Below are 24,553 nucleotides of genomic sequence, written 5' to 3'. Positions count from 1 at the left end.
GTTGATGCTATGGTATAGTAACGGAATCCGGGAAGTTAAAAAAGAAATAGGTTCGGCGTAACCTCGTTGGAGCAAGAAGTTTGGAGTGCTTAGGTACTTGGGTAGATTAGGCTTGGAGGGTCTTCTGCTGTTCATGTATCCCAACTATATTCTTTAGTGGATTATTTACCGCTTGGAGGGCGGCAGAGAGGTTTTACGCCGAGGATTTCAGTTTCCTCTTCGATAACACATCATGTGTTGTCCGTGTGTTTGCATATTTCCTTCCTTTATCTTTGCCTTATATTTACTGCTATGGATGTGTTTATATTTGGCTTAGATTGTTTATCAATTCTGTTGTAAGCTTGTTATCATGTTCCGCACCTTAACTGTTTGATATAAAACTTGAATTGGTAATTTTGTAATTGGGGGTCCAAACGTTCAAAGGTGTTATACACGTTTTTGAACTTTTAATATCAAAACACAATCTTGGCTATGCTAATTACAAATCAGTATTCGGCCTATTTCAGTCCACTTCACTTCAGTTCAATTAGGTCCATTCGGTCTATTTGGTCCAGTTCGGCCCATTTGGTTCACTTCGGACTATTTTTGTCCATTCGGTCTACTTCGATCAATTTCGTTTTATTCAGTCCAATTTGGTCCATTACGTCCAATTCAGTTCAGTTTGGTCCATTCTGTCCAATTCGGTCAATATAGTCTATTTAGTCCATTCGGTCAATTTAATCTATTTCATATCACTTCATTCCAATTCAATGTACCAACTTAAGAATGGGAAAATACAAGTTTGGGTTGAGAGTATAGTCAATTATTTGAGAAATATCAATTGTAATTATATAATAAGTTTTTGTTATCATAATAATCTCCTTAAGAGAATGAGAATTTGAATAATAATTCTAAAACCTAGAAATTTTAATTCTACCAAAAAAAAAAACTAGGAAAATATAATGCATAATAACAATAGTTAGAAGATAAAAAAATATATATCAATCAAAAACATCAAAAATAATAAAATTATATATTTGTAAAAATAGAGTGATGGAAATTACTTTTTGAAAGTATTTAATTTTAGGGAGAACAAATTATCTACAATAAAATTTAGAGAATAAAATATACATATTTAGTATGATAACCAAAACTTATCATATAATTAGAGAATAAAATTTTGATTATCAGAATAATCTCTTTTAAGAGAGAATAATTTATTTAAATAAAAATTAATTTTATATATATATATATATATTATATATAACGAATTTCCATATTAGTTTGAGTTGCAATTCATTTAAAAGTAATGACTTTAAAACAAATGAGTAAATGCCCTAAAGATTAGATTTGTATATTCATAGTCTTCATGTCTAGAAAGGCTTTCACTTAAATTTAACTGGATCGAAGTAGACAAAAATGCTATGTTAATGTAGCTCAACAAAAGTATAATAATAATAAATGCTAAACTTAAGATTTTAGATATTATGAGTTTGAGATTTATATTTTTTTCAAAATAATTTTTGATTTAGAATAGATGCTCTCAACTCAAACATGTCTTTTCCCTATGTTTAAGTGCACAAAAATGGACCAAAGTAGACCAAAACAGATCGAAGTGGAACGGACTGAAGTGGATACAAATGGACCGAAGTGAACCAAATAGACAGAATAGGATCAAATGGGAACAAGGTGGACCGAATAGCCGAATAGGACTGAAAAGGACAAGAGTGTACCAATGTGGACCGAAAAGGATTTAAGGGGACTGAAGCGGACTGAATAACAACGAATAAACAAATTGGTGCCAAAGTGGACATAATGGATTGCATGGGAACAAATAGAACCAAACAGGACCATTTTGGACCGAATTAACCAAATAGGACCAATGTCGACAAAATAGGACCAAGGTGAACAAAATGGCCCGAATAAAACTGAAAGGGACAGAATAGGACCAATGTGGACGAATTGACAGAGTAGAACCAAAAGGGACCGAATAGGACTTTTGAATATTTACTATTTTTATTGCATTTTTAGAGCTCATATTTCCAATTTCTAATGTCAAACCAATGTGGACAGAATTGACCAAATAGGACCAAAAAATGGACCGAATAAGACTTTTGAATATTTATTATTTTTAGGGCTCATATTTCTAATTTCTAATGTCTATTTTATTTGTATTGTTTTACTCAAAACTAAAAAGTTTAGCCCAAATATAATAAAATTTCATACTTTCTTACCCAAAAATTAAGGGGAAAAATGAATTTTTGAACTAAACATGAAAATGCAACCTATAAAAAGAATCAATTAAGGCCCAATTAGTCCAAAATGGACTGAAGAGGACCAAAATTGAACAAGTTGACCAAATTGAATTGAATGGGACCAAAGCAGGCTTAATTGGACCAAATAGAAATTGTCTAATTTTTACAGAGGAAAAATTATCTTCAACAAATTTTAGAGAAAAAAAATTATACATTATATTACAATTACAAAATAATTATTTATTCCCACGCATCGCATGGGTCTGCAACTAGTTATTATATAATAATTAAAGCATCGTCCTATTCGATATAAGTTAGCTCCATATTCCCTTAATCATAACCAAGTAATCAATTATTTAAATGCTAAATTGAAATGGTTGATTTATTATCAGAAACTTGTTGCACAATTCACATGCTAGTTTGACTTGAATGTCTGACTGCAACGATGATAAAGTATTTACACATAACCAATGGTCAGAGAAAGAAATAACAAACAATGATGCTTTCAGCCTGTTTTTCAGGTTCTCCCATTGCAATAGTGGATGCCATTGCTCTGAGCATCCTTGCGCTTCATATTTAGTTCATTTAGACCCCATATCCGAATCGTACGGTCATCACTGGCTGATGCCAACATGTGGGGGTTCACAGGATTCCAGCTCACACAATTAACAGCTCCAGAATGACCTGGCAATGCCTCTATCAGCTCACCTGAGCCTCTGTGCCAAATATAAACCTGCAATCACATTTTTTTTTTTTTTTTTTTTTTCCAATCCTATAAATCAAGAGTTACATATACTTTTGAAGTTTGAAGGTAACCTTCATTCTCTGCATCACAATATGAAATTAGTTACACGGTGCAAAATCTGTCCCAAACTTACAATGTATATCAAAGACTCCCCTCAAAGGTCCAAATAATTCAGGGGTCCTGATAAGACCTACTATATATACGGTTCAGGGATCACGATGTCCTGAATTATATATAACATTTGCAAGCACACGCATGACTATGCATAATATCCTTGTTTTAATGAAAATAGAAACAGTTACACCCAATGAACATGGAGCAGAATTTTTCCTTGTAAACAAAGAAAATTCTTCCTCCAAATAACCCAAAAGGATAAAATTAAAACCATACCTGTGAGTCCTCACTACCACTGGCAATAAAAGCTTGTGCAAGTCCACCAAAGCAAGACCTAATCACAAACCGGGCACGTTTATGACCTACATACTTGGCAACAAGCTTGAGGTCACCTTCAATGTTCCACAGATGAATTTCTTGATTTAAAAGATTAACCAGTAAGAACCTATTATCCCTCGATAATGAAAACGATGTTATTGTTTGATCCTCTTCAATATATCTTTCGACTTTTGCTTCCCTGTCAAGTAATAGTATGGCATTTTCTTTAAAAATACTTATAATCTGCTTCCCATCACTTGTTATTTCCAAATCAGATATCCTTAGAGTTCTTTGCCCTTTCCAACACTCCAGCTCTCTCCCATCTAGGTGCCACATGCAAATACTCTTGTCATTGACGCCAGAGAATATCCACTTGCCATCTGGAGACCATCCACAAGACACTAGACCAACGCCAGCTTTCTCATAAATATGAAGGCACTCACCAGAAGAAACATCCCAGCGCCTGACAGCTTCCTCCACTCCACAGGTAAGGAGCTCATTGCAATCGGGACTCCATGAAACAGAGCAGACAGATTTCTGATGACCACATAATCTATGCTTCATAGACACACCACGATTCACATCAACCTACAAACAAAAATAAAATACAATATGTATGAGAAAACTTAGACCACCCTTTGCAAATATTTCCAAAGGCTAATACTTCAGATCTACTACCAGAGTAAAAAGGGCTGAGTGCAAGAAAGAAAGCTCTAATGCTTTTGGGTTCTTTTCCCTTTTTTTTTGGAAAGGAGATTACAAATTTTCAGATTCTTTTGATGCATAGAGATACAAAATAATGATCCCAGATTCTAAATACTTAAAAAGTAAAACCCTATCTTTTTGACAATAACAAAATGGTAATTTTCTCCTACCAACGGATAGATTTTAGAATGATAGGATCTTAATCCAAGCCTTCATGATGCAACACAAAATTCTCAAAGGAATTTACAGCACAGGAAACAAAAACGACAAAAATGGATAGAGCTTAGGAGTTAGCACCAAGATGGGAGGGATAAAACCTAGGAATCGGCAGAATCAACACTTAGGGTTGCTCAGAGTCAACATCAAGCAGTACATAGCAAGGTTTTGAATTCCATTTTGGTGACTGTTCTGGATTTGCTACTGGAATGGAATATTTTGATCCCAGTGTGTACTGGTACACCATTTCGGGATTATGCACCGGAGATATATATATATATTGTAATAATAATAATAACAAAGTTATTTTTTATTAAAAGAGAGATAATACTAAGGTTATTACTTATTATATTATTGTTAAACTAAAATTTTCAAATTGATTATCAAGTAAATTTTTTAAAAGAATTTTTCTAATGAATTGATGAAATGGCATTTTTGCAAATAAGAAAGAATATAATGACATTTATAAAAGGGGAGCACCTTCCTAGAAGCTTCCCATTTACTCCTCTCACGTAAGTATCACCTAATTCATCTCTTTTACCCTTCTTTTTATACAACTTTTTCATTTCTCTCTCACTGTTCCTCTTCTCCCAATCCTATTCCTTATCTTCTTCTTCCAGATCTGTAACTCCCTCGTTTGACTTCTCGTCCTTTTTCATCTGTTTTTGTATTTTTAACGTACCCCATATGACATTCTCAATTCAACTATTTCATCATATTTGATTTTTTTTCTTTTAGCTTTTCACTTGTCCTTTTCTAATTCAGTTTGTTTTCTCCATGTGTAAACCCACCATGAGATCCAAAAAAAAACCCACCCAGTGACTCAAAGCAAAGCAGCAGAATCCAGAAACGGAATGCCGGTACAATCTGGCATTTAGGATGAAACGGAATAAGGGGGTTACCTGCACTGGGACGGAAAATTCCGGCCATTTTGGTCAGAACAGAAAGGTTTTTAAAACCATGGTACAAAGAGAGAGAAAACTTAGATGTCAGCATCTTGGGTTGCCTAGAGGCAACACCAAGCATATAAAGAAGGATAGAAATCTTGACACTGGAAGGAAATTCCAACCAAAATTTTGTATTAATCCATGATCAAGCCTCTACAACCCAAATTTCATAAAATAAGGAAAGGAAATAGCTTCATAACCAACTAAGGAAAATGAATAGCCTGTAACCAATTCATTAATTTATTACTTCATTGTCCTATTGCTACGGAGTTGTGGCCAGTGGTGTTTGGCTTGTTTGGAGTGTACTGGGTTATGCCAAAGACAGTCATCGAGTTATTTGCTTCTTGGCAAGGGCAGTTTGGTCATCATAGAAATGGAATTATTTGGAAAGCTGTTTCTCATTGTTTGATTTGGTGTATTGGAGGGAGCGGAATGCCCAAATTTTTAAGGATTTGGAACTACATTTGACAGACATTAATGATTAAGCTAACCTTGTTGGATTGGATGTCTGTTGTGGGTTGTTACTCTTTATGTTCGATTTTTTTCGATTTGATTGATCATTGTAATCTGTGTGCATGATTGTATTGTCCCCATTTGTATACATCATGTATACTCGGGTGGCTGTTTTCTGGTTTCAATAAAATTTTCATTACTTAAAAAAAAAAAAAAAAAATTTAAATCCTAAAAATTCTTAACATTTATCAGTTTCAATGTTCTCAACAGTCAACATCCATCAATGTCAACAGCATTAAAATCGTTCAGGTCCAACAAAGTCAATCAGCACCAACCAGTCAATAGGCATATTTGGTTTCCACACTGCATACCACTTCAATACCATTCGCATGCACCACTCACATACTCCTGAACAGATTCAAGCCACAACCTGTTTTCACCCCCTCACAACCCCTCAAATATTTTTTTATTAACCCTAACAAAATCCTAAAACACGTTGGTAATTTCTAGCTTTTTTACCACTGATTAATCATAGAAACAAACCCTAAAACACCTAATTTCCCCTGTTGCTAAAATTTTCTGCAACCTAATTCTTTCAAGAAATAAACCCTATTGGCCTCTTATATCATACCTTTTCAAGCTGGCTGCAGCTACAATCTCTAAATACCATAATACACCCCAAAAATGCAACCTGTCAGCCCTAAAGACCAAACCAACCATATGCAAAAATCTATCTTACAGCACCACTAGCACCATTTTTGACGTTTGATGCTCTTCCTGCCCATACTTTTGCCCTAATAGCTCCTTTGAGTCATCTTGATCTTGTTACAAACAGCTTCCGTTAACAGAGACCACATCACCAACTATCTTGAGTGATTTTATCTCTCACCTTGACCTTGATTGGTAACAGCACAAGTGCATTCATTTCTAATTCAATATCTTCATCACTGAGCCATCTTTAACCAGGCCAAAACTTCACTCCATCTGGCATGGTTTTCTTTCAAGCCATTCAAAATCAACACAACAACCACCAAGGCTTAGTCCCAAATTTTTGGGGTCAGCAATTGATCCTGAACAAATTATTCAAGGTCGATCACTTGTATTCTAGAAGACATCTTGAAAAATTAGCCCTTTGTGGAACCAACCTAATATATTAAGACAAGATGAGCACAAGGATATACATATATAAAATATCTCCACTCTAAACGGCTATCCTGTCCAGGAGGTACAGGTTCCACCCTATCTGAACAAGAAGAGCTACTAACAGAAGTATAATATGCTAAGCATACTTTAGTTGGATGTCCAAATTGGTTTAGTATTTCAGTTCTTTTAGTCCAATGCAATTGTTCCCTGCTTAATTGTAAAATATTTATCAAATGATTGCAGCTCCAGAAAAGGTTAAAACCACGACTTCAAAGTCAAACTCTTGATTTTTGGGACCAAACCTCAATTTTAAGTGAAAAAAGGAGAAAATTACAACAGAGACAAAGAAATACTGTTACATCTGACCAAACAACGCCAATATCAGAATGTCACCACACCGTACCAAGAATTGATGTGAGATTTAATCCAGAAACATGGAGCAAACAGCAATTAGGAACTCTGAAATGTAAGTGTGGAAGAGATGCAAATCATCATCAATGAGAAAAAAGAAGAGAGATACTCTTCATAACTACAATCACAAAGCTATAATTCATGACAGTGGTGCACTTCTCAGCGCTGGTAAATAACTAAATATGGAGGGGCAAACAACAATAATGAACTCTGACATGTAACTGCAGGAGAGAGATGCAAACCATCATAGATAGGAAAAAAGAAGGGAGATATTCTTCATAACTAAAATAAGAAAGCTATAATTCATAATAGTGTAGCATTTGTCCATGCTGGTGAATGTCTGCTGGACATTTGTCCATGCTGGTAAATGTCTCCCCAGCAGGATTTTTTAATAACTTGATAAGTCTTAATGCGAGGTGATTCTCTCTGACCGCTACTCTTCATTCAGGTTTTGAAGGTGTTGAGTAAAATGTTGAAGAGAACCAAGGCAAGGTAATCCTCTCTCACTGCTACTCTTTATTCTGGTTTTGGAGGTGTTGAGTAGAATGTTGAAGGGAACTGAAGCAGGGAGTTTCATCTCTGGATTTAGAGTTAGGAATGGAGAAAACAGCCTTTTGGTTTCCCACGTACCATTTGCTGATGACACAATTCTGTTTTGTGATGCTACCCTATGTGTAACGGACATGGACACGACACGAACACGGACACGGGAATACGGCAATTTTTGAAAAATAAGGACACAACACGGCGGGGACATGGCGGTTAAATAATTAATTAAATTTTATATTTAGACATATTTTTTAATATTTTTAGACATAAAATACATTTATGTCTAGAATTTAAATTACGTAAGAACTATAAATAAGTAAACTAACACCCAAAGTAGTACAATAATACACATAAAATGTTTAGTAACATATTTTCATAGAAGAGCAGCTGTCTCAGCTGATGATTTTTCACTTTCAATATTCATTTTAGTAAAATCACCTACAATATTTAACTTTAATAAATAAACAAAACTATATCAGGACACACAAAAACAAAAATCACTAAATTCATAATAAACATTATAATTTATAAGGCAAAAAAGGCTGAGTAAAGAAACACAGTAACAGTGACACTGTGAGAGTGGGATTAAAAAAAAAAAAAAACACTTTATAACTTATATAACTCTAGAAAGCACCGACGCGGGCGTCCTGCCATGTGGCCTCCTTGACTCGCGTCAACACGGCGCGAATCGGGCCGTATCGGCCGAAACCCGAAATGGCCAGTTCAAGCCGAAACGGCCTAGTTAGGCCAAAATTCAAAATTCAAAAAAAAAAAAAAGGGTGCGAAACGCACCGTTTGAACCTAACCTAAATCCCTCAGACTCTCACTTCGTCCAAAAGACTCTCTCTCACTCCGTCCCTCATCTCTCTTCTCTACGCTCTCCGCCTCCGGCCTCTCCCTCTCTGCGGTGTGCTCGGCTTCAGGTGTGCTGTGCTCTCTCTTCTCTTTGCTTCCCTTTTAGTCTCTGTTTTCCACGATTTCTCTCTTCTCTGTGCTGTGTTTGCTATGTTTGTGTGCTTGTTAAAAACCGATTTCGTCCAAACACTCTCTCTTCTCTATGCTGTGTTTGCTGTGTTTGTGTGCTTGTTTTTTGGTTCTTGTGGGAGTTAAAAGGATTTTGTAGTTGCAGGTTGTAATTTTAATTGTAGATTAGTGACAATGTTTGACTGCTTTGTACTACTATTGCTCTTAAATTTGGTATATGTTTATATAATGTGAAAAAGTATGCTTAGCAATATATTAAAAATATAAATAAAAATACTTTTAATAATTTTTTAATCGCCGAGTCCCACCGCACCCGCACCCACCTTTTTCAAAAATTGCCAAGTCCCGCACCCGCACCCGCACCCAAGTCCCGAAACGCACCCGTGCTTCCTAGATATAACTAAGTGAGTAGCAGTACACCCATGACCCATTCACCCAAAAAAAAAAAAAAAAGAGAGGAGGACTAGAGAAGAGGTCAACCGGTCCACGCCGAGAGAGATATCGAAAGGGACAGGGCACAGCGTCAACCAGTCGGCATCTATGGAGCTCACCGATCGACCCGATCTAGCTCTAGCAAGGGACAGAAGGCAACAGCAGGCTGGCAGTGGGTTGAGAACTTGAGAAGTTGAGATGTGGGTTTCTCAAAATGACTTCTCAGACTCTAAACTTGCTTTTTTGTTCTAAGGTATATCACAAAATTAATGGTATTGATAAGTCCATCAGTCAAAATCTGTGATTTCCTTTTTTTTCTTTTTTTCTTTTTCACTGCTGGCGTGTCGGGTGTGTCAGAGAAGCGGAAAAAAAAATGTAACTATGAAACAAAAATGGCGTGTCGGACACCGGAATCCAGCGAGTCGTACCCGTTCTGGTGTCCGACACGTGTCCGACACCGACACGACGCCAAAAATGGCATGTCCATGCAACCTAGATGCTACCATGAAACAACTTCTTCACATTAGGATGTTGCTAACATGATTCGAAGATGTAACAGGCCTAAAAATGAACCTCAGTAAGAGTGAAATTGAACCAGTGGGAGAGGTAGGAGGCATTGATGAAGGTTGAAGACACGTGTTTTGGAGAACATTTTTGTTGTATGATTGGCGTAAAAAGAGAGGAGAACTAGAGAAGAGGTCAACCGGTCCACGCCGAGAGAGATATCGAAAGGGACAGGGCACAGCGTCAACCAGTCGGCATCTATGGAGCTCACCGATCGACCCGATCTAGCTCTAGCAAGGGACAGAGGGCAACAGCAGGCTGGCAGTGGGTTGAGAACTTGAGAAGTTGAGATGTGGGTTTCTCAAAATGACTTCTCAGACTCTAAACTTGCTTTTTTGTTCTAAGGTATATCACAAAATTAATGGTATTGATAAGTCCATCAATCAAAATCTGTGATTTCCTTTTTTTTCTTTTTTTCTTTTTCACTGCTGGCGTGTCGGGTGTATCAGAGAAGCGGAAAAAAAAATGTAACTATGAAACAAAAATGGCGTGTCGGACACCGGAATCCAGCGAGTCGTACCCGTTCTGGTGTCCGACACGTGTCCGACACGTGTCCGACACCGACACGACGCCAAAAATGGCATGTCCATGCAACCTAGATGCTACCATGAAACAACTTCTTCACATTAGGATGTTGCTAACATGATTCGAAGATGTAACAGGCCTAAAAATGAACCTCAGTAAGAGTGAAATTGAACCAGTAGGAGAGGTAGGAGGCATTGATGAAGGTTGAAGACACGTGTTTTGGAGAACATTTTTGTTGTATGATTGGCGGCTTGACCTTGAATTATTCAAGTATGCATTTGAGATTGCCTTTTAAAGCAAGAGTGGCGCAAAATACCATTTTAGAGGAAATGAAACATAGACTATCGAGTTGGAAACATTATATTTGTCAAAAGGGGGAATACACTTTCCAGTTTACCAACTTATTACCTTTATATTTTATAAGCTTTTTCTAAGAGCCCCCAATGGGAGATTCAAACTAGTAACCTCCACTCAATAAGGCTTTGTCCCCAGTTGATGTGCTACCCGTTTGGATTTGATAAGTAAGTTTTCACCATCCTTTCTCTTGGGGCAAACATATTGGAGATATTCCAAAGGAATTTCTTATGGATCTGCCTGGGTGATGAGTTCAAACTCAATCTTAGGGATTGGAAATGAGTATGTCCTTTTGCCTCTAATGGGAGTTTGGGGGTGTGCAAGCTAAGCACTTTTAACCAAACTCTGTTTGGAAAATGGCTATGGTGATACCAAGATCTATTAGTAAAACTGCTATGGTGATTTTGGCAGGCAGATACTCATTTGTGAAGACTGGTTGTCAAGTAAATGAGGGAGTTGAGAAGCACATAGAGTTGTACCTTACGAAGGAGTATTAGCATGGGTTTGGGATCATGTACAATTTGTGTTAAGGAATGGAAGTCAAGTGAGGTTTTCGCATGACAAATGGTGTGGAAATCAATCCTTGAAAGAGAAGTACCCAGAGCTATATGTAATTATAGTTGATAAGGATGCTTCAGTCAACTCTCACTTAGAGGGCACACTCATATTATTATCAAGATTATCCGCGATGTTAATGATTGGAAGTCAGGTGAGGTTTTGGCATGACAAGTGGTGTGGAAATTAATCCTTGAAAGAGAAGTACCTAGAGCTATTTGTAATTATAGTTGATAAGGATGCTTCAATCAACTCTCACTTAGAGGGCAGACTCATGAAATATCAAGATTATCCATGATGTTAATGATTGGAAGTCAGGTGCGGTTTTTGCACGACAAGTGGTGTGGAAATCAATCCTTAAAAGAATGGGAATTTTGATGTCCGATCATTTTACAATAAGATAAGAAGACCTTTGCCCATTATCTTTCCGTGAAAAGGTGTGTGGAAGGTTAAGGCCCCTAGGTGTGTATCCTTCTTTGTGTGGACTGCTACATGGGATAAGATTCTTATAGATGATAATTTGAGGGGTAGTGGGATGGATTTTGTTGACTGGTGCATTATGTGCCGTTGTAATGGGGAGACGGTGAATCATCTGCTCCTCCACTGTGGTAAGGCTTATAGGCTGTGGAGTTTAGTGTTTAGATCTTTTGGGATTCTATGTGTCTTGCCAAGAACGTTGTGGATAGTCTCTTTGGTTGGTGGAATTGGCCGGGAAAGCATTCATCTAGCATTTAGAATTTAGTTCCTTTGTGCTTAATGTGGTGTCTTTGGAGGGAGCGAAATCGGAGGACGTTTGAGGACTTGGAAAGCTTGGATGACTAGTTATTGGCTTCTTTCAGTGGCTCTCTGTTTGACTGGTCTAGGGCTTGGGGACTCACCTCTAGTGACTCTCCCTATGTTCCTTAACTCTCTCCTTTGTAATTAGTATCTTTTCCTGTCTTTTTTCTTTCCTCTTTTTCTTATCTTTCTGCAAGGTCGACTACATGTATTTTTCTTCACCATTCTATCCTATCCAACTCTCTATCATCTCCTTAATTAACACAACATTTTATTTACTACTACCAACGGACTATCTAAACGCAACTATACATTAAAAAGATAATTCATTCAATATAAATTAAAGATCACAAACTAAAATACACAATCAACTCAAAGTATCCAAAAACCTCCATATATGCAGGAAAAAAAATCAAGATAGTATATATAAAAGAGTTTCAATCTCAAATAGGACTACCCTTTTTCATTAAATAGTAGAAGAAAATTACTAAGTGGTTTATGCGCATGCCTAGGAGTAGCCGAAAAACAAAAAGATTATAGATGAAAAAAACAATAGAAGATAAAAACAGAGAGAGGGGGGGGGGGTGTGTGCAGAGCGTAGTCTCTTGGATGGCTATTGTTTACATAGGTAAAGTCTAATAAGATGTTCTGAAACTCTAAAAGACTAATCTTTTTGGAAGGAAAAAAAAATGAATGAAGAAAAAAAAGATCAAAAGGATCTTTTTTTTTTTTAAGTTGAATAAGCAAAACCTCAAATATGTTCAAACACTCTAAAAGACTAAGGTTATGTTTGGTAACAGTTATTGTTTTCTATTTTCAAAAACTTGTTTTGGGAATATAAAGAAATAACAAATTTCTTGTATTTTTGAAATCAAAAACATGAAGAAAAAAATAGGAAATACTAAAATATGTTGTTACTAAGATTTGAACTCTAATGCTAACTCATTAAATGAGTTTGATTCATTAAATTAAATACATTTTTTCATTAACTTTTAAAAATTAGAAACTGAAAACGGCATTTTGCATGTTTTAGTTTCCTTCACAAATTGAGTTTTAAGAACAATTTTTGCTTTCTGTCCATTTTGGATTGTCAAACAAGTTTTTTAGTCTCAAAAATAAAAAATTATTTTTGAAAACAGAAAATAAGGAGAAAAAAACAGTTACCAAACATACCCTAATCTTTTCGGAAGGAAAAAAATGAATGAAAGAAACAAAAGATCAAAAGGATTCTTTTTTTTTTTTTTTTTTTTTTTTTTTTTGAAGTTGAATAAGCAAAACCTCATGTACCATATAGTACATTACAACTCACCGATTCGAAACAATTCACATCATAAGATTTATGAGCATCTTTGATACATCCAAATGATTCAGAACTTTTTTTTTTTTTTGATAAGTAATATATAACTTCATTGAATAAATAAAAGAATACACAAAACCAAAGCACTTAGGCAGTGTAGTAAGGAACCAGAAAAAACAGCAAAAACTATAAAGCAGAGAAAGTACAACTATCTAACAAATCTGTCAAAGAAAGCATACCCAAATGATTCATAACTTTTTGCAAACATTTGATACATATCTTACAATACTCAATACGATTCATCGGATACTAACAACTACGCATGCAATAATCTCATGGAGAAAGGAATTACGCTAATAGATTGGTGTTGCAAGTGTAGGGAAACAGTGAGACGGTGGACGATTTGTTGTTGCATTGTGATGGCACAAATGGACTAAGTGTTTGGAGTTCATTGGATAATGCCTAACAGAATTGTTTTTCTATTATATGGATAGAGGAATCGGTTAATTGGTTTAGGAAACGTTCATCCTTTGTTTGGAAACTAGCCCATTAATGTATGTTGTGCAGAGAGAGGGATCATTGTACATTTGAAGATCTAGAACCTTGGTTGTTTGACTAAAGTTGTCTTTCACAAGATTATGTTTGAATAGCCCCCATTCCCTAGGTTATAGTAACAATCTTTCTATTGTAATTTCATTGTTTTGTGCTTGTAACTTTTATTCTTTGTAATTCTTTAGGACTACATCATGTATACATTTGTGTAAATGAGGTAGTGCCTCTTTACAAATAAAATTTATTACTTATCCAAGGAGGGAGAGAGAGAGAGAGAGAGATCACAATACAGTCAAATCNTTCTTTCCTCTTTTTCTTATCTTTCTGAATTTTGCTCTCTGCCTTTTGTTTTTCTGCATAAGGTAGTGTTTTTCAATATATATATCCTTATTACTGATTTAAAAAAAAAAAAAAAGTTCTTTGTGTGGACAACCAACATGGGGCACAATTTTAATATGTGATCATAGTTGTCAAAATAGGAATCGAATTGTGCATTGATTTATCAATTTTTTGTGTACCGTGTATCTTAAGATACATGAACATTCAATAAAATTTATAAAGAATTATAACTATACACATATAAACTTGAAACACAATCAATTATTGACATATTTTATCATCATTTATGAGATAACATTTAAGAAATATAAATAGGCAAATGAAAACGTATTTGCAACTTCCGTGATTTAGTAAATTATTAATTTATTATATAATTTCAAGTAATAAGAAATAGATAATTAACAGTTCACATTTAAATGGATTATACTCAAAAGTCAGAATATTTAAATGGACTATCTAAAAGTAACTATAACAACAAACCTTGGTCCCAAAGTTGTCCCAAAACTTTGGGGTCAGCTATGGATTCTCCACAGACTAATCAAGGTCGACTACATGTATTTTTCTTCACCATTCTATCCTATCCAACTCTCTATCATCTCCTTAATTAACACAACATTTTATTTACTACTACCAACGGACTATCTAAACGCAACTATACATTAAAAAGATAATTCATTCAATATAAATTAAAGATCACAAACTAAAATACACAATCAACTCAAAGTATCCAAAAACCTCCATATATGCAGGAAAAAAAATCAAGATAGTATATATAAAAGAGTTTCAATCTCAAATAGGACTACCCTTTTTCATTAAATAGTAGAAGAAAATTACTAAGTGGTTTATGCGCATGCCTAGGAGTAGCCGAAAAACAAAAAGATTATAGATGAAAAAAACAATAGAAGATAAAAACAGAGAGAGGGGGGGGGGGGTGTGTGCAGAGCGTAGTCTCTTGGATGGCTATTGTTTACATAGGTAAAGTCTAATAAGATGTTCTGAAACTCTAAAAGACTAATCTTTTGGAAGGAAAAAAATGAATGAAAGAAACAAAAGATCAAAAGGATTCTTTTTTTTTTTTTTTTTTTTTTTTAAGTTGAATAAGCAAAACCTCAAATATGTTCAAACACTCTAAAAGACTAAGGTTATGTTTGGTAACAGTTATTGTTTTCTATTTTCAAAAACTTGTTTTGGGAATATAAAGAAATAACAAATTTCTTGTATTTTTGAAATCAAAAACATGAAGAAAAAAATAGGAAATACTAAAATATGTTGTTACTAAGATTTGAACTCTAATGTAAACCCATTAAATGTATCAATCTTACCTCCCATATGATAACTGAACGATCATTTGATGATGAAGCCAAGTATTTCCCATTATGTGAAAACTGCAAGAACCAGACTTCATCGCTGTGGTCTCGTAATATCTACTCAAATAGAAATAAAAAGAAAGATTCAAGATGGAGATCCAATGACATATAGACACCAAATTCACAATAGCAGCTGTAACTAAAGCAAATGCATAGTCCACTCAAGGTTAACAAATTCTCCAGAAAAGAAACAAAACAGAGAAATTGGAAAAGATCATGAAATATTATCAATAAGTACAAATGTGGAAATTACTCAAAAACATGGGTCACAGAAGTTGTAGGTTTAACCCAAACCAAAACCTTCATTCCCTCCCTTGAGGGACCTCACTACCATTTTTTTTTTTTTATAGGTAATCAAAAATCTATTATAAATGAGAAAAAAATGAAAAGTACAAGAAGTTCATGATGATGAACAACAAGAAGTAAAAGAAACAATCAGCACAGTAAACATAGGGTAGTCAGGAAACTAAGCTAAGGGAAGACATAAACAGAGAGAGAGAGAGAAGAACAATCAATAAAACCCCAACAACGAGACCACTCCAAAAAACTATGTTGGCATAAAACGTTTAACTCATCCAACGTCTTCTCCTTGTCCTCAGAGGAACGATGATTTCGCTCCAACCACACAATCCACATTAAGCACCTTGGAACCAAATTCCAAATGTCCAAATTATGCTTCCCAAGCCACTAATGCCAACAAGATAACAAGCCCGCCACTGATCCAGGCATAACCCAATGAATACCAAAAGCCTAAATCATAAAGGTCCATAAGGAATGAGTAACAGGACAATGAAGAAGAAGGTGGTCTACCAACTCCCCATCACAGCAACACATACAATACCAATTAACCAAAGGGCGACCATTAATCATTAGATTATCCAAAGTGAGGATCCGACCATGTGCAGCTGTCTACAAAAAGAACGCCACGTGCTTAGGAATCTTTGATTTCCAAACACCCTTCCAAGGAAACAAAGAATTCAAAGCACCCCGAATCGCATAGTAAGACCGGGTGTCAAACTTACCATCACCTTTTAGCCGCTAGCAAAAAGTATCTCTCCTATCACCCCGAGGAATACAAGTTTGGATAAGCTGAAGTAGAGAAAAAGATGCAGCCAACTCCCAATCTTCAAAAGCTCTATAAAACCTTAAATTCCACACTCTAATAGTACCCACTTCTGAAATCACAAAACCTTAGAGATACAAGTATACTTGACCGCTGAACACACATAGAGCTTAGGATAGAGATCTTTTAGAGTATTATCACCAATCCACCTATCATGTCAAAAGTGGATACGAGTGCCTTCACCCACTACAAAGGACAGATGCTTAGAAAAGCTCTCCCACCCTTCATTAATGCTTCTCCATAGGCCACACCCATGAGTCCTCCTACAACCATTAGTACTCCACCCCCCTTGACCCTCACCATATTTTGTAGAGATAACTCGCCGCCAGAGATGGGTAACTTCATGACCATATCTCCACAGTCATTTCCCTAACAAAGCTTGATTAAATGGCATCACACTTCTTATCCCCAAACCACCCATCTCAATGGGTAAGCACATCTTTTCCCAAGCCACCAAAGGATATTTGAAACTCCCCTCAAAAGATCCCCAAAGAAAATTCCTCTGAATACTGTCCAATCTAGCAGCCATAGCTTTAGAAATAGTAAAAAGAAATAAAAAGTACGTTGGGAGACTTGAGAGAGTACTCGTAACATGAGCCTAAAAAGTTTCTTCTTATGCATAAAGAAACTTTTCTCTCTTTTTTTATTTTTTATGAGGGTTTATAAAGGGTGGAAAATAGATATAAATCAACATCTTGAAGCATTTGTAGCTAACAACTAAGTGCGCTTACCACAATCAAGTAAAGGATATCTCTTAAGGTATTATAAACCCTCTAATTCGCCTTCTTAACTAAATGTATGTGTTCCAAGTGAAACAGAATGTCATCAAACTGATGTAAGCTGAACACCTAATCAAGAAATCCTCAATTTCGTGCATAGCACAGTGTTTTTGAATCCTTATTCATTCACTTTTAGCTGCCTTTATGGGCCTTCTAAAGACAAGTTAGAACTGCATAATGCCACTTTTTCTGACATTGCTGGATAAGAGTCCTATACTGATTCTATTTACCTAGCAAAGTTGTAGAATAACTGAATCAATTTTTTTTTTTGTTAATTAGGACACACGATAACTTTAGGAATCTTAAGCTTATAAGGTGTCTTGTAAAGTAATAGTTAATAATAAGTGGAGAGAGATTACTGATAGGGTTCATGGCAGAGTCTGAAGGTAAAAGTCACAAGAATTCCTAAAACCACATAGCTGAACCTACATTTTGATTTGGGACGTTTCAGTGCAGGCCTTACGGTCAATAGACATTCTAGGATTATGAAAAGAAGAGGATGAGAGGATGTAAAAGTCAAAGAATCTAGAGACCATGTATTCATGAATTTAACAAAAAACATTTCAGCACCATGAAACTATTATCATTTTGGAACAATGGACCACATCTGCAAACACTAGAAAGTGTAAGGCAAAGCATTAGCCCCATCCCCCACCCCTCCCCACCTCCCTAAAAAATTAAAAATAGAACAGGCGTAGAGAAAACTTTGAAAAAAAGAAAACAGTTGTGAATTTGTAAATAAATCCTCAAGACACAAGTTGTTTCTAAGAGATATGAATCAGAGAAGCAGTTATAATTCTTTTAATCATCTACATACGATCATGAATATAGTTTCTAGGGTGGAAGTGTAACACAAAGCATTAAACCCTGCCCTTTAAAATAATAGAAAACATGGAAGGACACAAAGTAACTCTTAAAATATTTATTAAAAGAAAATCAGAAAAGGTTACATTCATATACTTTCTCGAACATGTAAAGAGCATAACTAACCCACCATTATAATTTATTTGGAAAAAATAGATGGACAGAGAGAAGGCATAAGTTGAGAAGTTGTTCCCCTCAAAAAGCAAGGTTTGAGAATTGATGCATAAGGTGCATAACCCCTTCTATTTTATTTTTTAATTAAAAAATTCATCCAAAAGTGTGTGTGTGTGTGTGTGTGTGTGTGTGTGTGAGAGAGAGAGAGAGAGAACTGAACAATAACTAGGCAAGGCAAATGCCTCTAGAGGCCCTTCTTTTTTCTTTTTCTTTTTTGTGCGCATGGGAGTTAAGTTACGCACATACGCCATAAGTCTTGCCTCACGATCTTACCCTTCATCACATTATTAAAAGAGGAGGAAGTTCCATTTGAGCTAATTCTCATTGGCAAGGAAAATGCTCTAGAGATTGTCATAGAAACTATAAAAAGGTGCACATTCAATATGGCTTGGATTGACAAGGGTATGCCCTGGAGGTGTTGCTCAATGTTTTAACTTTTAAGCCTTGAGGCATTTTAGAATCACCACATCTTGAGGTAAAGAAGAGGTCATTGTCAATCTAGAATCTCCAACTTGATAGCACAACCATCACATGTTATTACTTTAGTCCTTTTTTCTTCATATCTGTCATTACTATATTCTCATTAGTAAGGAAAAAAGTTGAACAAACTTATCCAAAAGATAAAAAGAGGAAATAGGTTGAACAGAAATGGAAGCACTCACTTAAGCTGCCATCATTGCTTGATATGGTTGATATGCCTAGTAAACTCTCCATGTTAACCTACATTATAGATAGTTTGGCAAAAAGAAAGGAAATATACCCTTATAAGCAATATGTTGTCTGCTTCAGGTATGGAGTAAACAAAATTGTTTCAATGCAATGGAGTAAGCTCTTGACTACCTTAAGTTGAGGGGTGCACATAGAGCTAAATCATGCTCCATAAAATGACTTAGTTCCAGCATACTTATTACCGATACCCACATCAAAGTCAACTAGCTAATCCTTATCAACCTAGAACTGCCCCCTCCTCCCAAAGCAACAAAAAGAACTAAACCAAGAAAAAATAACAATAACAACCCATAGAGAAAACACCAAATTCTAGGGATCTCACTCTGGCATAAACCTAAAAACATGCACGCTATTCTTTTAATAAAGGTCTATCTGGATTTATTCTCTCTTGAAAAGGAAGGAATAGAGTTAGCATGATTCCATCAACACGAGGTTCCACTAGCAGAGGACAAAACATCGCCAATGATATCCTCTGGAAGAGTATCCCTTCACCACCAGCCTTTATATATAGTTCTACCATGCCCATATTTTCAATCTGGTGGATGAAATTTGTATTTGAGCTGCCACCCTCAGTAAAATTTATAAATTTTATGCCAAACTAACTACCCTGGGATTGACAACTTTTAAAAACCCCTTTATGAAATTCTCATTTTAGTCAAATGCTACTCCCTCTTCAATCATTTCAGGCTTCAAACTTACACTAATACTCTTCCTCCTCAGATCTATACTTCAAATGCTTATATGTTCATAAAATCTCTCCATTTGAGTCTCAAATTCCTTGCTAGACACGAGCCTCTGAAGGATTGGAGTCATTGGACATTCCACCATCCACATATCTTGTAAGGAAACCAACTTCCAAGAACACGTTCCTGATCCTAGCTGGCCCTTCAGAACAGACATGAATATGTTTGGAAGCTAACATATTCATGATCCTAGCCCTGATTGGATCATGGGCTTCCCCTAAACCTTTCATCCTGAAACTTCATTCGTGAGGCTGCTGCAATACTTCTGATCAGCCACATAAGAAAAATAAATTCATCTCCTTTACGTCAGCTTCAAGCAATAACATCAACCTTCGAAAAACCTCACAAAATAAATAGTCAATTGATAACCAATAACTTTTTGATAGGTAATTGATAACCAATAACTTGCAGTTAATTGATTGTACACTGGGTAAATGACTTGTGATGTTACATATCATGAGAAAAGTATACTTCTCGTGACAAAAGAGAACAATAATGACCCAACACATACATTACATACTACTAAGACTGGTTGCTCCTAACAAGTACATCACATCCGCAAAGAAAAGTTTCAAGTGCATCAGGATACTGTCAACCAAGAACAAAAGGTAAACATGTATAAAAACTATTTATGAAGCTTACACCGTCGAACAGAAAAGATTTTCTCTCTAACCTGTAAAGTTTGAGAAGGAATCTGATCTCTTCCACACTGATGATCAGTATACAATGACATTTCCTTATCCAAAGAGTTGTGAAAAGGGCAAGCATCTCGTTGCAAAAGAAGTGCCTGTTCGACTAAGTGTTCCAACCTTCTTTCAGGTATCATAACTGTTGGGGGAAGCAGTTTCTGCAATTCCTCCAGTAGCTTTGACCTAGATTTTGCCCTCACAATGTCTTGACTGTGAGACCCAACTAGAACAAACTGTGAAGGGGCAACTACACGGGAAGAAAGTTCACGAACTCTAGTACTATTAATGCATAGAGGAGTTATCTCAGTCCTCAATGTATTCAAGGCATCCATGACCTTTTCTGCATTTAAAAGTTCAAGAAACTTCTGCTCCAAAATAAGAAAAGAGGCTGATTTAACAATGCTTTCATCTAGTAATCCAATTTTTTTTAATGTGGCAACACTTTCATTCCAGTTGCCATCAAGTACTTGCTGCATAAACAGATTTACCACAGAGGAGTGTAAGGGTATTCCAGACTCTTCCTCTAGACGTTCACCACTCTTCTTATAACCAAGAGAATATAATGCTTTGGCTATTATACGGACAAACTCAACTCTTTTAATAACTCCTTTTGAACCAACAACCTCTTCGTCCCCTTCAGATGACAGGGGTCGAGCCATCAAGTCACTTGAAGAGTCAGATACGGGCTCTATAATAGATGAACCGTTAGAAAGACCTCTCAATTCTTCAGTGGACAATTTCACGCGTTTCGTGGCTGGTTCTTCATCCTCTACACCTCCCATGAAATGTGCACCTCAGCCCATATATTATTACCACGTAGAAAAACAACAAGGAGAGATAACTTGAAAGCTGCCTCGAATAAATCACAAGAAATAAGTCCCTGCATAAAAAGTCAAAGGATTGGTCATAAATTCCTAAAATAGAATGTAACAAATAAAAGAGGCAGTCACAAAGACCCCCATCACTATCAACAAATGCAAAACAATAACTTGGCTATTTTCATCAAGTACAATATTGACAATAAATTTCTAAATGTAAAGAGAAAATTAGATTACTTGGGCAAAATTATTCATCTATGTTGGTGATGTTTCTAAAGTTCAGTATAAATGTACCACAGTTCTATGTTGGTTGCACACATTGCTTGCTATCATTTCAGTGACAACAAATTACATCACACATATCATATATTTTTTCCCCAAGTTGACAGAAATAATGACTTATATTACAAATTCTTAAAAAAAAAAAACATATAAAAGAATACAGATATAGCAGAAGTTAAAACCTTTGATGGCATATGTTATACTAACCAAGTTCAGAATGATACATAGTACACTCATTGGAGCATTATCCATCCAATGTTTTTCTCCTTGTGATCTAGATAAGGATTATTAAATCCCAGATCTAAAGCACAACATTTTTTTGAAAAAATATGATGGAAAATTCTTTGAACTGATAAACATAAAAAGGAAACACGAATTTAGATCTTTCAGAATCAAAAAGTGTATTTATAGTTGCTGTATTAAGATCTTTGCCAATGCCCAATAAGCAAGTGGCACCATTTCACCTACTAATATAAGCATAAGGGCAGCCACCCTGTCTCTTGAATATTGCTATATTTACGATATCCCTTTCTGCAAGATTTTTTTTTTTTTTTGGGCATAAAGTAATTCATTCACCATTGTTATTTCTATAATTTATAACATTGAGACATACTACAACTTAATGACACCTACGTGATCTTCTTTTCTAACAATTCCACTCAATTATAGCATCCAAGTACACAATAAATTCTATATAACTTAAAAAGCTTACCACTTTTAATTATTTTCCAAAGAATATACATTTTTATCACTATACTGAAAAATTATAAAAATCAAGATGATTATACATGCATAGCCACATATCATTCATACCATATCAATACATTCAAAGGTGGATGTTTTATAACTAGGTATTCTTGAATAAACACCGTTCTATAGCAATAATCCTTGCAATTTTCAGTTTCCCCAAGGAAAAGATAACGGAAGGAAGCCTATATCTCCAGCAAAGGTTTACTTTCCAAATGAGAAGTCCGATCCAATTACATAAGTTACATGTAAAAGTCAACAAATCTTCTATAAAACCAATTTAAGCCCAAGTGATAACCAAAGAATTTAAATTTTATTTTATTATTCGATAGTTACAATAGGGGAGGGTGGATTTGCACCTTGGACATCTCTGTTGAAAACAACAGGAGGTGCAAGTCAAGCCACAAGGCTCTTGGCTAAATGATAACGCAAAGACCATATATGATTGATGATACATCATCATACAAACTCAATTACAATGGCCTTACATATTACAAACTTAAAGAATGCAACTTTGTCAAATCAGTTCACTCATTTCAAGGGCAATAAACTCAAATTATCATCTAATTAGATAAAAACTGAGCAATTCAACAGCCAATTAAGCGGATGATCCACAATCTAAAAAAGAACTAACTTCTTTACACATGAAGCTGAAGTAGTTTATGCAAACACATTGCGTTAATTACATGATCTTGAAGAAAAAATCATGAGCCAAATGTTACCCCATTATGTCCTCCATAGAAGCAAATATTAATCAACAAAGGAAAAGAAATTAAATAAAATTGAAATCTGCATACTTCTTAGCAATAGTTAATTAAAACCCACACCAGAAACATTAATAAAATGGCAAATCTACCATAACTGGCAATCAAAACCAACAAGAAAAAGAAATCTGACACAGATATGAGTGAGAAAGATATGTTCATAGGTAACTACAATAAATTTAAGCACTAAACCAAAATCAGAAAACAAAAGATGCAGCAAGAAATGACTAACAAAATCCAGGAACATACAGAATCAGTACAGAATTGGCCCAAATTAGAGGTAATTATGTAGTAAGAAAGCAAAATCTTCAACACCCAGAAAGCGATTTAGCTTTGGGAGCCGATTTGTATCAAAAGCAAATGAACCCAACACAGGAAAACAGATTGAGAAACCAAAGGAGCAAAGCACACAAAGACTTTCTTTTTCTTATTTTGTCGGCACATTAACAGTAAAAATAGAGGTAGGCAAGCACCAGATTGAGCATAAATTTGTGAAATATGCAGATAGAAAGGTGAATCCACAATCGGGAAACAGGTTTCTTAAAGGTATTCGTACCCCTTGAATCGGAGGAAAAGTGTTCGGTACCTTTCTGGGTAGAAAGAACTCACTGGGTTTCTCTTTGCGTGGAGGAAACCAACTCACAATGGTGGCTTATGGGGGAAGAGAGAGAGAGAGAGGTAGAGAGAGAAAGAGAGCAAGAAATGGATTTGTGTGTGTCCTGGTAGCAGTAGTGGGGCTTTTATGCCTTGGCAAATCCGGACTTTGTGGCAACCTGGCTCAATTAGTCCAAATTTTGGCTAACCCAGCCCAACTAGCCTAAAACATTGACTAAGACAAGCCCATGGCTAGTCAAAGTTTTGGCCAGCCCAACCCAACTTACAATGACATGGGCTGAGCCCTGATTGGAGAAATTAAACTTTACCACAGTAAATGATTTAAACTATACGCCAGATTACACTTTATATCCTAAATTATTTGAATGCACATTTTGCATCCTAAATTATGACATTTGTTATACTTTACACTTCCAACGTTAGTTTTCTTGTTAAATTAGATGAAAATTTATTTCACGGGACTCGCACATAATTTTTGCTTAAGTGGCATATAATTTAAAGATAAAAACACTTAAAACAAAAACCTTTTTTTTCCATCTCTCTTGCGTGTGTATAAGTGTAGCTTGCTCTCTCTCTCTCTCTCTCTCTCTCTCTTATAAGTGTAGCTTTCTCTCTCTCTCCCCCCCCCCCCCGACGATCTCCAAA

General features: G+C 35.6%; 1 protein-coding gene across 5 annotated transcripts; it reads right to left on the bottom strand.

Moving 5' to 3' along the window:
- Positions 1-2,598: 2,598 nt before the first annotated feature.
- LOC112005010 (WD repeat-containing protein 26 homolog) lies at positions 2,599-24,019 on the bottom strand. Of its 5 annotated transcripts, none has more exons than XM_065772292.1 (5): positions 23,767-24,019; positions 20,667-21,562; positions 15,537-15,638; positions 3,370-3,999; positions 2,599-2,967 (listed from the first exon to the last, which is right to left on the bottom strand). In XM_065772292.1, the coding sequence occupies exons 2-5, from the start codon at positions 21,462-21,464 to the stop codon at positions 2,752-2,754; spliced, it is 1,746 nt and encodes a 581-aa protein (XP_065628364.1). In that variant the 5' UTR covers positions 21,465-21,562; positions 23,767-24,019; the 3' UTR covers positions 2,599-2,751. The 5 variants fall into 5 exon arrangements, with proteins under 5 accessions (XP_065628364.1, XP_065628362.1, XP_065628363.1 ...); XM_065772290.1 differs by having other exon boundaries at positions 23,850-24,019; XM_065772291.1 differs by having other exon boundaries at positions 23,880-24,019.
- Positions 24,020-24,553: the final 534 nt, after the last annotated feature.

The sequence above is a fragment of the Quercus suber genome, unplaced genomic scaffold, assembly GCF_002906115.3.
Source record: "Quercus suber isolate HL8 unplaced genomic scaffold, Cork oak 2.0 scaffold_56, whole genome shotgun sequence".
In the NCBI taxonomy this organism is placed as follows: Eukaryota; Viridiplantae; Streptophyta; class Magnoliopsida; order Fagales; family Fagaceae; genus Quercus; species Quercus suber.
Note: the sequence above shows the minus strand (reverse complement) of the source record. Positions and strands in the feature narration are given on the sequence as shown.

Bases quoted from the DNA above. Each gene is read 5' to 3' on its own strand.
- LOC112005010 (XM_065772292.1), bottom strand. From the start codon at position 21,464: ATGGGAGGTGTAGAGGATGAAGAACCAGCCACGAAACGCGTGAAATTG. The intron at 15,639-20,666 runs GTTAGAGAGAAA...CTATTTGAGTAG, and splicing joins TTCCTTCTCAAACTTTACAG to ATATTACGAGACCACAGCGA. The intron at 2,968-3,369 runs GTATGGTTTTAA...ATGTGATTGCAG, and splicing joins GTGGTAGTGAGGACTCACAG to GTTTATATTTGGCACAGAGG.